General features: G+C 44.3%; 1 protein-coding gene across 1 annotated transcript; it reads right to left on the bottom strand.

Annotated features, from left to right (window-relative positions):
• Window positions 1-6,252: 6,252 nt before the first annotated feature.
• On the bottom strand, window positions 6,253-13,323 carry LOC311135853 (protein phosphatase 1 regulatory subunit 14A-like; the record flags this gene model as incomplete). The annotated part of the gene is made up of 4 exons (XM_084169877.1): window positions 6,253-6,423; window positions 9,394-9,426; window positions 9,553-9,633; window positions 13,264-13,323. The coding sequence occupies 4 exons, from the start codon at window positions 13,321-13,323 to the stop codon at window positions 6,253-6,255; spliced, it is 345 nt and encodes a 114-aa protein (XP_084026003.1).
• Window positions 13,324-13,699: the final 376 nt, after the last annotated feature.

Here is a 13,699-nt window from a genome sequence, read left to right as displayed (position 1 = left end):
GCATGTCTGGCAGACATATAAGTATGGATGACGGATCACCACCTCAAGCTGAACCTTGGCAAGACGGAGCTGCTCTTCCTCCCGGGGAAGGACTGCCTGTTCCATGATCTCGCCATCACGGTTGACAACTCCGTTGTGTCCTCCTCCCAGAGTGCGAAGAGCCTTGGCGTGACCCTGGACAACACCCTGTCATTCTCCGCTAACATCAAGGCGGTGACCCGATCCTGTAGGTTCATGCTCTACAACATTCGGAGAGTACGACCCTGCCTTACACAGGAAGCGGCACAGGTCCTAATCCAGGCACTTGTCATCTCCCGTCTGGATTACTGCAACTCGCTGTTGGCTGGGCTCCCTGCCTGTGCCATTAAACCCCTACAACTCATCCAGAATGCCGCAGCCCGTCTGGTGTTCAACCTTCCCAAGTTCTCTCACGTCACCCCGCTCCTCCGCACACTCCACTGGCTTCCAGTTGAAGCTCGCATCTGCTACAAGTCCTTGGTGCTTGCCTACGGAGCTGTGAGGGGAACGGCACCTCCGTACCTTCAGGCTCTGATCAGTCCCTACACCCAAACGAGGGCATTGCGTTCATCCACCTCTGGCCTGCTGGCTCCCCTACCTCTGCGGAAGCATAGTTCCCGCTCAGCCCAGTCAAAACTGTTCGCTGCTCTGGCACCCCAATGGTGGAACAAGCTCCCTCACGACGCCAGGACAGCGGAGTCACTCACCACCTTCCGGAGACATTTGAAACCCCACCTCTTTAAGGAATACCTGGGATAGGATAAAGTAATCCTTCTACCCCCCCCCCCCCCCCCCAATTTAAAAAAAGAAAAACATTGTAAAGTGGTTATCCCACTGGCTATAAGTTGAATGCACCTATTTGTAAGTCGCTCTGGATAAGAGCGTCTGCTAAATGACGTAAATGTAAATGTAAATGTCCCAGGTCTGAATTAGCCCCTGATTAGAAGGAGAGGATGAAAAACAGAGGTGATTCGGCCCTCCAGGACCAGAATTGAAGAACCCTGCATTACATGAACAAATGTCTGTGGACACCTGCTCGTCGAACATCTCATTCCAAAATCATGGGCATTAATGGAGTTGGTCTATTGAGCCAGATACCTGCCAAAAGGTTGAGCGTACGTATTGTTAGGATCGTAAGAAAATCCATACATAAATTGTTAGGATCGTAAGAAAAGCCATGCGTGAAACATGAACGTAAATGTGAAATTTCATCTGTGAACATACAAACACCATGTTACGATTACAGACTAACATTTTAGGCTTGAACAAATCTTGTGTTGCAATTCTGACTTACAATAATACTTTTCAGAGTTTTGGCAGTTTCATCTCACCAACAATTTTTTTTTACACCAAACGGCCTGTGAGGAGTGCTACTCAAACAAGCATAACACAGTATAAAGAAAACGGAAGTCAGGGAATCCAGATAGAGGTATTGTGCATGTTTTCAAGTTAAAAATCTCCATTCTCTATTACTCCTGTTGAGGTTACTTCACATTTAGGTAGCTAATGTAATGGATTTGTTTGCCAGCGCAAGTCTAGATAGCACTAGCTGTATTTTGCCTACAACAGTGATGTTTCAGTCCGCTAGGTGTATCTCTACAGCATGGGCATATCTCTAGGTGAAGTGGACATCCCCATGCATGTACCTTATCGAAATATGACTAATTCAATATTACACCATCCCATTCTCTGGGCTCTGTCTGTAATCATAACCAGTAGTATATACCAGGAATAATGAAACATAGCTTCAACGCCATACAACACTCCTTCCGTAGCCTCCAACTGCTCTTAAACACTAGTAAAACTAAATGCATGCTCTTCAACCGAACGCTGCTTGCACCCGCCCACCCGACTAGAATCACTACTCTCGGCGGGTCTGACCTAGAGTATGTGGACAACTACAAATACCTAGGTGTCTGGTTAGACTGTAAACTCTCCTTCCAGACTCACATTAAGCATCTCCAATAAAAGTTAGATCTAGAATCGGCTTCCTATTTCGCAACAAAGCCTCCTTCACTCATGCTGCCAAACATGCCCTCGTAAAACTGACTATCCTACCGATCCTTGACTTCGGCGATGTAATTTACAAAATAGCCTCCAACACTCTACTCAGCAAATTGGATGTAGTCTATCACAGTGCCATCCGTTTCGTCACCAAAGCCCCATATACTACCCACCATTGTGACCTGTACGCTCTTGTTGGCTGGCCCTCACTACATATTCATTGCCAAACCCACTGGCTCCAGGTCATCTATAAAACACTGCTAGACAAATCCCTGTCTTACCTTAGCTCACTGGTCACCATAGCAACACCCACCCGTAGTCTGCGCTCCAGCAGGTATATCTCACTGGTCATCCCCAAAGCCAACACCTCCTTTGGCCGCCATTCCTTCCAGTTCTCTGCTGCCAATGACTGGAACGAACTGCAAAAACCTCTGAAGCTGGAGACTCTTATCTCCCTCACTAACTTTAAGCGTCAGTTGTCAGAGCAGCTTACCGATCACTGCACCTGTACACAGCCATTCTGAAATTAGCCCACCCAACTACCTCATCCCCATATTGTTATATATTTTGCTAATTTGCACCCCAGTATCTCTATTTGCACATCATCTTTTGCACATCTATCAAATGGCCAAGACTATCTATAGCCTATTCTTATTGCCAGTACTGTTTTCCCTATCTGCCACTGTATGTGCTTCTTCAACTATTTTGTTTAAAATGTATTTTGAGGCTATATTTAGAGGCATGTGAGCTTTAAGGGGAGGCCTATAATAAAAACAGTTGTAAAACACAAATAGACTTCTAAAATTATTCCGCAAGACCCCAGTACCCAAAATGTTGGTCTAAATTGCAATGCCTACAAGTTGAAGGCCTATTTTTTATTAGGATAGGCCTGAATTAAACATTGAATTATTAAAGTGATAGGCTAAAGAACTTTGGAGAATTTAGATCATTTTGAATACACATTAATTTCAATAAACAAATAGATAAGACTGTTCTATTCTCATTGATTTAGTTCCTATTGCAACTCAGACATGACAGAATGGATGATATACTGACTGAACTGATTGAAGGATTAATTAAATGTTCAAATATGTTGGAATGATGAGTTGCACGAATCATGCATGCTCTGCTAGTAGGCAAATAGGCCTACATTAGGGTATAATGACTCTATGGATGCATGCCTCCAGAAGGGCATATTCTGAGGTTGAGGGGTGCTTTTCCGAAGGCGCATGGTGCTGTGGTGCTGCATGGAGATCACAAGCTCTTCAACTGGGCAGCAGTGTCTCGAATAGCCTATACGGAGACTACCTAAGACCACTGCAACAGAGTTATTGTAAAGTGTGGGAATAAGCTTATGCCAGACTTAGCCTACGTTTAACCTGTCCCTTGTTAATTTCAAAGTCCATATGTTCATGACCCGATTCATATAAATCATGTCAAATTATTTTAAATTCATATGAACCCCTACTACAGAATATGCTTAGGCAAGATTTTGAGTGATGAAATACATTTCAAAATATTCTATAAAAAAATATTTTGAGTGGCAAAGACTCCAGTGGTCAAACATAATTCATAGATTCACCAAACATATATTATTATTCATTATACATGTTTCATTATTCCTGGTATATACTACTGGTTATGATTGCAGACAGAGCCCAGAGAATGGGATGGTGCAATATTGAATAAGTCATATTTTGATAAGGTGCATGCATGGGTATGTCCACGTCACCCAGAGATATGCCCATGCTGTAGAGATACACCTAGAGGACTGAAACTTTACTGTTCTAGGCATAATACCGCTAGTGCTATCTAGACTTGCGCTGGCAAACAAATCCATTACATTAGCTACAGTGAGGGAAAAAAGTATTTGATCCCCTGCTGATTTTGTACGTTTGCCCACTGACAAAGACATGATCAGTCTATAATTTTAATGGTAGGTTTATTTGAACAGTGAAAGACAGAATAACAACAACAAAATCCAGAAAAACACATGTCAAAAATGTTATAAATTGATTTGCATTTTAATGAGGGAAATAAGTATTTGACCCCTCTGCAAAACATGACTTAGTACTTGGTGGCAAAACCCTTGTGGCAATCACAGAGGTCAGACGTTTTTTGTAGTTGGCCACCAGGTTTGCACACATCTCAGGAGGGATTTTGTCACACTCCTCTTTGCAGATCTTCTCCAAGTCATTAAGGTTTCGAGCCTGACGTTTGGCAACTCAAACCTTCAGCTCCCTCCACAGATTTTCTATGGGATTAAGGTCTGGAGACTGGCTAGGCCACTCCAGGACCTTAATGTGCTTGCCTTGGCCGTGTGTTTTGGGTCATTGTCATGCTGGAATACCCATCCACGACCCATTTTCAATGCCCTGGCTGAGGGAAGGAGGTTCTCACCCAAGATTTGACGGTACATGGCGCCGTCCATCGTCCCTTTGATGCGGTGAAGTTGTCCTGTCCCCTTAGCAGAAAAACACCCCCAAAGCATAATGTTTGATGGTGGGGATGGTGTTCTTGGGGTCATAGGCAGAATTCCTCCTCCTCCAAACACGGCGAGTTGAGTTGATGCCAAAGAGCTCGATTTTGGTCTCATCTGACCACAACACTTTCACCCAGTTCTCCTCTGAATCATTCAGATGTTCATTGGCAAACTTCAGACGGGCCTGTATATGTGCTTTCTTGAGCAGGGGGGCCTTGCGGGCGCTGCAGGATTTCAGTCCTTCACGGTGTAATGTGTTACCAATTTTTTTCTTGGTGACGATGGTCCCAGTTTAGAGTGTGCTCCTAATCTCAGCTCATTACCTGTATAAAAGACACCTGGGAGCTAGAAATATTTCTGATTGAGAGGGGGTCAAATACTTATTTCCCTCATTAAAATGCAAATCAATTTATAACATAACTATTCAAATAAACCTACCATTAAAATTATAGACTGATCATTTCTTTGTCAGTGGGCAAACATACAAAATCAGCAGGGGCTCAAATACTTTTTTCCCTCACTGTACCTAAATGTGAAGTAAACTCAACTGAGGAGTAATAGAGAATGGAGACTTTTATCTTGTATATGTGTAGGATCTCTCTTTCCGGTTTCCCTGACTTCCGTTTTTTTAAATACTGTGTCATGCTTGTTCACGTAGCACTCCTCATAGGCCATTTAGTGTACTTTTTTTTTGTTGATGAGATGAATCTGCCAAAACAGTGAAAGGTATTATTGTACATCAGAATTGCAGCACAAGATTTGTTCAAGCCTAAAATGTTAGTCCGTAATCGTAACATGGTGTTTATATGTTCTTAGATGAAATGTCATGTTTTCGTTTCATGTTTCACTCATGGCTTTTCTTACGATCCTAACAATACGTACGTTCAACCTTTTGGCAGCTATCTGGCTCCATAGGAATTCCCCCCTAAAAGAGTGCATACCTGACCCAGCCCTGGCCTGTCATGCAGACAAACCTGTGCATAAGAAGGAAGGACATACTGTAGGCTACGTCACATGCATGCCCTGAGTAGTAACACTGTCACCTCTTTTTGAACTAGAGCCATAGATAAACTGCTTAGAACAGTGCACGTGAAGCATGACAACCATAGAAAGAGGAGTTGGCTAAAGCCCATACAGCTCTCCAGGCCCGTATTCATAAAGCGTCCAAGAGTAGGATTATTGATCTAGGATCAAGTCCCTCTCTCCATTTTACCTTATTCATTATTACAAAAATGATCCAAGATCAGCACTGCTATTCTGAGACGCTGTATGAATACAGGCCCTGAGACCAGGCTAGCCATGCTGTTATTTTAAAACCTTGTCTAAATGGCCTATCTACAGCGTCTTTGTGAATGACAACAACAACGACAATACTGGCCCTATAGTGATTGACATATGTTTTATTTACCTCCATTTTAATATGATGAATTCATTGAAAATCACTCAAAAATAAAGTTGGCAGTATAAACCAAGAGGACAAACTGGTTGGGGGTCATCACTGCCAAGATGACTGGGATGAAATGAGGTGACTGGGAAACACATTTCCGGAAACGTTCCCAAAATTCCCAGGTTTTCTAGAAATCCCGATTGTAGGATTCCCGGGAATACTTGGAGGATTTCCTCCCTGCTTATTCCCTCCAGATTCCAGAAATTCGCCAACCAGAATTTATGAAAACCTGGGTATTTTGGGAACATTTCCGGAGTTTTACGACCCTAGTCAGAGGTCAGATGTCAGGTGTTTGTTGAGGTCAGAGGGTCTGGTGGGTGTGGGTGCGGGGGCAGTGGAGGCCGTTAAAGTGGTAGGGCTCATGGAGGTGCTGGGCGTGGTTGTAGAGGGAGGGGTGTTCGATGCCCTCGGTAGCCAGCTCCTCCTGCTTGTGAAGGCCCACTAGCTTGACTAACAGCTCTCCGATGAAGGCCTGGCAGGGGGGACACATAGTAGCATCATGTATGTACCAGTGGAGGCTGCTGAGGGGAGGACAGCTCATAATAATGTCTGGAAAGGAGCTAATGGAATGGCATCAAACACGTGTTTGATGTATTTGATACCATTACACTTATTCCACTCCAGCCTTTACCACAAGCCTGTCCTCCCCAATTAAGGTGCCACCAACCTCCTGTGATCGGTAATGTTTTGTATTTTTCCCTTTCACATTAGATACATACACTGAACAAAAATAGAAATGCAACATGTAAAGTGTTGGTTTCATGAGCTGAAATAAAATATCCCAGAAATGATCCATATGCACAAAAAGCTTATTTCTCTCAAATGTTGTGCACAAATTTGTTTACATCCCTGTTAGTGAGCGTTTCTCCTTTGCCAAGATAATTCATCCACCTGACAGGTGTGGCATATCAAGCAGCTGATTAAACAGCATGACCATTACACAGTTAAGGCCCCTCTAAAATGTGCAGTTTCGTCACACAACACAATGCCACAGATGTCTCAAATGTTGATGGAGCGTGCAATTGGCATGCTGACTGCAGGAATGTCCACCAGAGCTGTTGCCAGAAAAAGTAATGTTAATTTCTCTGCCATAAGCCGCCTCCAATGTCGTTTTAGAGAATTTGGTAGTACGTCCAACCGGCCTCACAACCGCAGACCATGTGTATGGCGTCGTGTGGGCAAGCGGTTTGCTGATGTCAACGTTGTGAACAGAGTGCCCCATGGTGGCTTTGGGGTTATGGTATGGGCAGGCATAAGCTACGGACAACGAACACAATTGCATTTTATTGATGGCAATTTGACTGCACAGAAATACCGTGACGAGATCCTGAGGCCCATTGTGAGGCCCATTTATTTTAAGGTATCTGTGCCCAGATGCTGTATTCCTGATATCTGTATTCTCAGTCGTGAAATCCATAGATTAGGGCCTAATAAATGTATTTCAATTGACTGATTTCCTCATATGAACTGTAACTCAGTAAAATCTTTGAAATTGTTGCATGTTGCATTTATATTTTTGTTCAGTAGGATAATACATAGATAGGAATGAGAGTGGGAGACGGAAAATAGAGCACTCTGAAGTCTCAACACCAGCCGCTCTAGGTTTGGACTAAAAAGCATGTTCAATGGAGCATTTCGGCTTAATCGGTGTCCAGGAAACCAGCACTTATTGTTCTTCAATCATTTGTGATATTGATTTGAAACCAACATGTGTCTACTCTGTGACAAGGCCTCCATCTCCCAGCCCCGTCAGGGTTGCTGGAGCTAGGCCTGGAGCCTGGAGGAGATGACCCAGCAGTCATACAGATCCTCTGCCTCTGTTTCTCTGTGTGTGTGTGTTGTGTGTTGTGTGTTGTGTGTGTGTGTGTTGTGTGTGTGTGTGTGTGTGTGTGTGTGTGTGTGTGTGTGTGTGTGTGTGTGTGTGTGTGTGTGTGTGTGTGTGTGTGTGTGTGTGTGTGTGTGTGCGTGCGTGTGTGTGTGCGTGCGTGCGTGCGTGCGTGCGTGCGTGCGTGCGTGCGTGCCAGAATATGAGAGCGGAGCTGGAGCGTGCCCAATTTGACTGGAGCGTGGAGCAAGCATCCCAAAGGCTGGAGCGTTGGCCTTCTCGCCTGTTCCAATTTCGCTCCAGTAGCGCTCACTTCATGAGCTCAGGGCAGTCTACTTGTCGCTAAATATTTTCATAAAAAACTGATCAAACACACAGGTGCTACATCAAGGTGACTTACAAAGATGAGGACCAAGAGCAAGAGAGGGAGTGCGGTGATGTAGCGTCCACAACTAAAGAATCATTGTGGAATCTGAAACCTGGCAAGGATGGCCAAAGGGGTGTTTAGCATCCCCAGTGGCTCTGCAAGTGTGGAGAGGATATTCTCCGCTGCTGGCCGGCTCTCCAGGTACCATGGCATGAGCCTGAAGCCACAGACTGGCCAAACTCGTGTTTCTAAAAATGAATTCTAAAAATGAATTCAAAGGCACTAATAAGTCATTTTTCGTTTAATTTGTATTCAATTCTAAGTCACAGCCTATATGTGCAATTTATAGACTATAATGATTTAATACAACAAAATGTTGTTTAAATGCTGAGCCCTTTATGTCCCTACCAGCCTATTGTGTCGCACTCGCAAATGCTTCACAATGTATTTCTTTGAAGGCTTTTACCTTAATAATAGTCTAAATAATTCATTTTCGTTCCTTCTTAGGCTCCCTGTCTGCCTCCTGACCTATTTAGAGTGTTTATATGCTGTTTAGTATGACATGTAGCCTATTTGAAATTATGTTCGCTTCTTACATTCACCTTTTCATGTTTATTCAAATACTTTTCATTCAAATCCATATGGTTTGGTTTCAATACTTAAAACCCAATTAGTAGGTCCAGGTAGTCACAAAAATAGATGGGTGTTGTTTAAATTGTGAATTTAATGAATGGAGCGAATTTGGAGCGGGAGTTTATTTTCCTGTGAGTGTGGAGCGGTTTTTAGCTGAGCAGTAGGAAAGTATGAGTGATGAGCGGGATTTCCAACAGCTCAACTCTGCTCACATGCTCTGATGCATGTGCATGCGTATTTGGGCCTGAGCAGGCCACTGTGGGCCCTATCCTTTGTCAAAATAGGTCATTTATTGCAGCAGGAAACAGAGGGAAAAAGAGAAGAGAAGAAAGAGGGAAGAGAGAGAAGGCTAGGACAGAAGGTCATTGTAAGGCATGTGGAGTGACAGTGGAAGGAGGTGTCAGACACTGCTGCTGTCAGACACTGTGTGTGTGAGCGAGAGAGAAGAGAGAGAGAGAGAGAGAGAGAGAGAGAGAGAGAGAGAGAGAGAGAGAGAGAGAGAGAGAGAGAGAGAGAGAGAGAGAGAGTGTGTGTGCGTGTGTACAGAGACTAAATAAAAAGGTGTGACTTAATATGCATGATTATTCCATATCATAAAGAATTAGGGTAAAACATACCTCTGTGTTGTTGCTGCATGTCTGAAAGATCTCCTGATGATGAACAGAGATTATAGAAGAGAGAATTCATTGTATCAAAATTCCAGCAGTAAAATTCTCTGGCAAAGTCTGGTTGGTCTGAGTCCATGATCAGAACAAATGTGTGTGGGCGGGGCCTACCTTTAACTTTTTAACTCGCTCCTCATTGCTAGCCAGGTCTAGCAGGTCATCAATGTTTACCTCATCTGGCATGGCATCCTCCTGCAAAACACACACATATATTAAAAACACACACACATGTATACTGTATATTATCAGAGTAGAAAAGTAATAACATCAATGTCCATGTATCTAACTGCTCCAAACTGTATCAGTGGCCTAGCCAGACAGAACAGAGCTCTATTGTTCCAGACCAGTTGAAGATCAGCCTCCTCTCCACACAACTCCTCTGTAGTCTGAATAATCGAACTTCCTGCCTGATACCTGTTCAACTTCTGGGTGGCTGGATTTTACAGTCATAAATCCATAAAAATTCTCTCTTAAGGGAATATCCTAAAATGATCCGACTGGTCCCCCTTTAGTTGGTGACATTATTGTTTATCTGATCTAATGCTTAGCGGAGATCCGGCAGGGTTTTTTTTCAGCAGTCTTATTGCTTGGGGGTAGAAGCTGTTAAGGAGCCTTTTGGACCTAGACTTGGCGATCAGGTACCGCTTGCCGTGTTGAAGCAGAGAGAGCAGTCTATGACTTGGGTGACTGGAGTCTTTGACAATTTTTGGGACTTCCTCTGACACCACCTAGTATATAGGACCTGGATGTCAGGAAGCCTGGCCCCAGTGATGTACTGGGCTGTACACACTACCCTCTGTAGCGCCTTACGGTCGGATGCCTAGCAGTTGCCATACCAGGCGATGATGCAACCGGTCAAGATGCTCTCGATGGTGCAGCTGTATAACCTTTTGAGGATCTGGGGACCCATGCCAAATCTTTTCAGTCTCCTGAGGGGGAAAAGGCATTGTTGTGCCCTCTTCATTACTTTCTTGGTGTGTTTGGACCATGATAGTTTGTTGGTGATGTGGACACCAAGGAACTTGAAACTCTCGACCCGCTCTACTACAGCCCCATTGATGTGAATGGGGGCGTGTTCGGCCCTCCTTTTCCTGTAGTCCACGATCATCTCCTTTGTCTTGCTCACGTTGAGGGAGAGGTTGTTGTCCTGGCACCACACTGCCAGGTCTCTGATCTCCTCCCTATAGGCTGTCTTATCATTGTCAGTGATCAGGCCTACCACCGTTGTGTCGTCAACAAACTTAATGATGGTTTTGGAATAATGCTTGGCCACGCAGTCGTGGATGAACAGGGAGTACAGGAGGGGACTAAGCACGCACCCCTGAGGGGCCCCCGTGTTGAGGATCAGCGTGGCAGATGTGTTGTTGCCTACCCTTACCACCTGGGGGGTGGCCCATCAGGAAGTCCAGGATCCAGTTGCAGAGGGAGGTGTTTAGTCCCAGGGTCCTTAGAATAGTGTTGAGCTTTGTGGGCACTATGGTGTTGAATGCTGTGCTGTAGTCAATTAACAGCATTCTCACATAGGTGTTCCTTTTGTCCAGGTGGGAAAGGGCAGTGTGGAGTGCGATTGAGATTGCGTCATATGTGGATTTGTTGGGGCGGTATGCGAATTGGAGTGTGTCTAGGGTTTCCGGGATGATGGTGTTGATGTGAGCCATGACCAGCCTTTCAAAGCACTTCATGGCTACCGACGTGAGTGCTACGGGGCGGTAGTCATTTAGGCAGGTTAACTTAGCTTTCTTGGGTACAGAGACTATGGTGGTCTGCTTGAAACATGTAGGTATTACAGACTCGGTCAGGGAGAGGTTGAAAATGTCACTGAATACACTTGCCAGTTGGTCCGCGCACGCTCTGAGTACACGTCCTGGTAATCTGTCTGGCCCTGTGGCCTTGTGAATGTTGACCTGTTTAAAGGTCTTGCTCACATCGGCTACATAGAGCGTGATCACACAGTCGTCCGGAACAGCTGGTGCTCTCATGCATGCTTCAGTGTTGCTTGCCTCGAAGCGAGCATAAAAGGCATTTAGCCCGTCTGGTAGGCTCGCATCACTGGGCAGCTCGCGGCTGGGTTTCCCTTTGTGGTCCCTATTAGTTTGCAAGCCCTGCAACATCCGACGAGCATCAGAGCCGGTGTAGTAGGATTCAATCTTAGTCCTGTATTGACGCTTTTGCTGTTTGATGGTTCATCTGAGGGCATAGCGGGATTTCTTTTAAGCGTCCGGATTAGTGTCCCACTCCTTGAAAGCGGCAGCTCTAGCCTGTAGCTCGGTGTGAATGTTGCCTGTAATCCATGGCTTCTGGTTGGGACGACGTCGTCGATGCACTTATTGATGAAGCCGGTGACTGAGGTGGTATACTCCTCAATGCCATTGGATGAATCCCGGAACATATTCCAGTCTGTGCTAGCAAAACAGTCCTGTAGCGTAGCATTCGCGTCATCTGACTACTTTTTTATTGAGTGAGTCACAGGTACTGCCTGCTTTAGTTTTTGCTTGTTAACAAGAATCAGGAGGATAGGATTATGGTCAGATTTTCCAAATGGAGGGCGAGGGTGAGCTTTGTATGCGTCTCTGTGTGTGGAGTAAAGGTGATCTAGAGTTGTTTTCCCTCTGGTTGCACATGTGACATGCTGGTAGAAATTAAGTAAAACAGATTTAAGTTTGCCTGCATTAAAGTCCCCGGCCAATAGGAGCGCCGCTTCTGGATGAGCATTTTCTTGTTTGCTTATAGCCTTATACAGCTCGTCAGTGGTGGAAAAAGTACCCACTTATCATACTTGAGTAAAAGTAAAGATACCTTAATAGAAAATTACTCAAGTAAAAGTGAAAGTCACCCAGTAAAATACTACTTGAGTAAAAGTCAAAAAATATTAGTTTTTAAATATACTAAATGTAAATGTAATTGCTCAAATATACTTAAGTACCAAAAGTAAAAGTAAAAGTATAAATAATTTCACATTCATTCTATTAAGCAAACCAGACGGCACGATTTTCTTGTTTTTTAAATTTACGGATAGCGAGGGGCACACTCCAACACTCAGACATAATTTACAAACGAAGCTGCTGTGTTTAGTGAGTCTGCCAGATAAGAGGCAGTAGAGATGACCAGGGATGTTCTCATGATGTGTGTGAATTGGACCATTTTCCTGTCCCGCTAAGCTTTCGAAATGTAACGAGTACTTTTGGGTGTCAGGGAAAATGGAGTGAAAAGTACATTATTTTCTTTAGGAATGTAGTGAAGTAAAAGTAAAAGTTGTCAAAAATATAAATAGTAAAGTAAAGTACAGATACCAGAAAAAACAACTTAAGTAGTACTTTAAAGTATTTTTACTTAAGTACTTTACACCACTGCAGCTCATTGAGTGCGGTCTTAGTGCCAGCGTCAATGCAGTTTTGTTACAAGGTGTGTGTCCAAAATGGCAGCCTATTCCCTATATAGTGCATTACTTTTGACCATAGCGCTCTGGTGCACTACATAAGGAATAGGGTGCCATTTCAGATGCAGACAAGAACTTGGAGCAGAATTTTACATTTTTTTACATTTTAATTATTTAGCAGACGCTTTTACCCAGAGCGATTTACAGGAGCAATTAGGGTTAAGTGCCTTGCACAAGGGCACATCAACAGATTTTTCAGCTAGTTGGCTTGGGAATTCGAACCAGCAACTTTTAGGTTACTGGCCCAACGCTCTTTACCGCTGGGTTACCTGTATCCCCATACCCTAAACATCCCAGGAGAGCAGAACATCTAGCTAGTGATGTCACATGGCCAGCTGCAGCATGTTTACCCTACCTCAAGGATTATTAACCCCATCACTTATCACCCCCACACCTGGGGTACTCTCCCTCCTCTGCACGTTCTCTTCCTCTTTCTCATCCTTCATCCCTCATTCCCTCTCTTCTGTTCCGTTCCTTTTTTCCAAGTGGCCATGTAAGGCAGTGAGTTAGCATCCCCCAGCCACCATGTCTCCATGTGTCTCTGTCAGGAGGCTGCTGCTGCAGTGGTGGCTACATCTGACATGGCACGGTATTCCCTAGTGCACTACCCATAGATCCCTGGTCAAAAGTAGTGAACTATAGGGAATAGGGTGCCATTTAGGACGGAGCTTTAGTCCACAGTGCACCTCGCATCTTCTTCCTTTTACGGACACTATGTCCTCTCATAACATACATATTGTATACACCTTGTATATGCATCTCATATACTGTGGCTTGCGAAAATATTCACCCCCCTTGGCATTTTCCTATTTTGTTGCCTTA

Source organism: Coregonus lavaretus (assembly GCF_964263955.1).
Source record: "Coregonus lavaretus genome assembly, chromosome: 10".
Taxonomy (NCBI): domain Eukaryota; kingdom Metazoa; phylum Chordata; class Actinopteri; order Salmoniformes; family Salmonidae; genus Coregonus; species Coregonus lavaretus.
The sequence above is the reverse complement of the archived record's forward strand: the minus strand, read 5'-3'. Positions and strand labels throughout refer to the sequence as shown.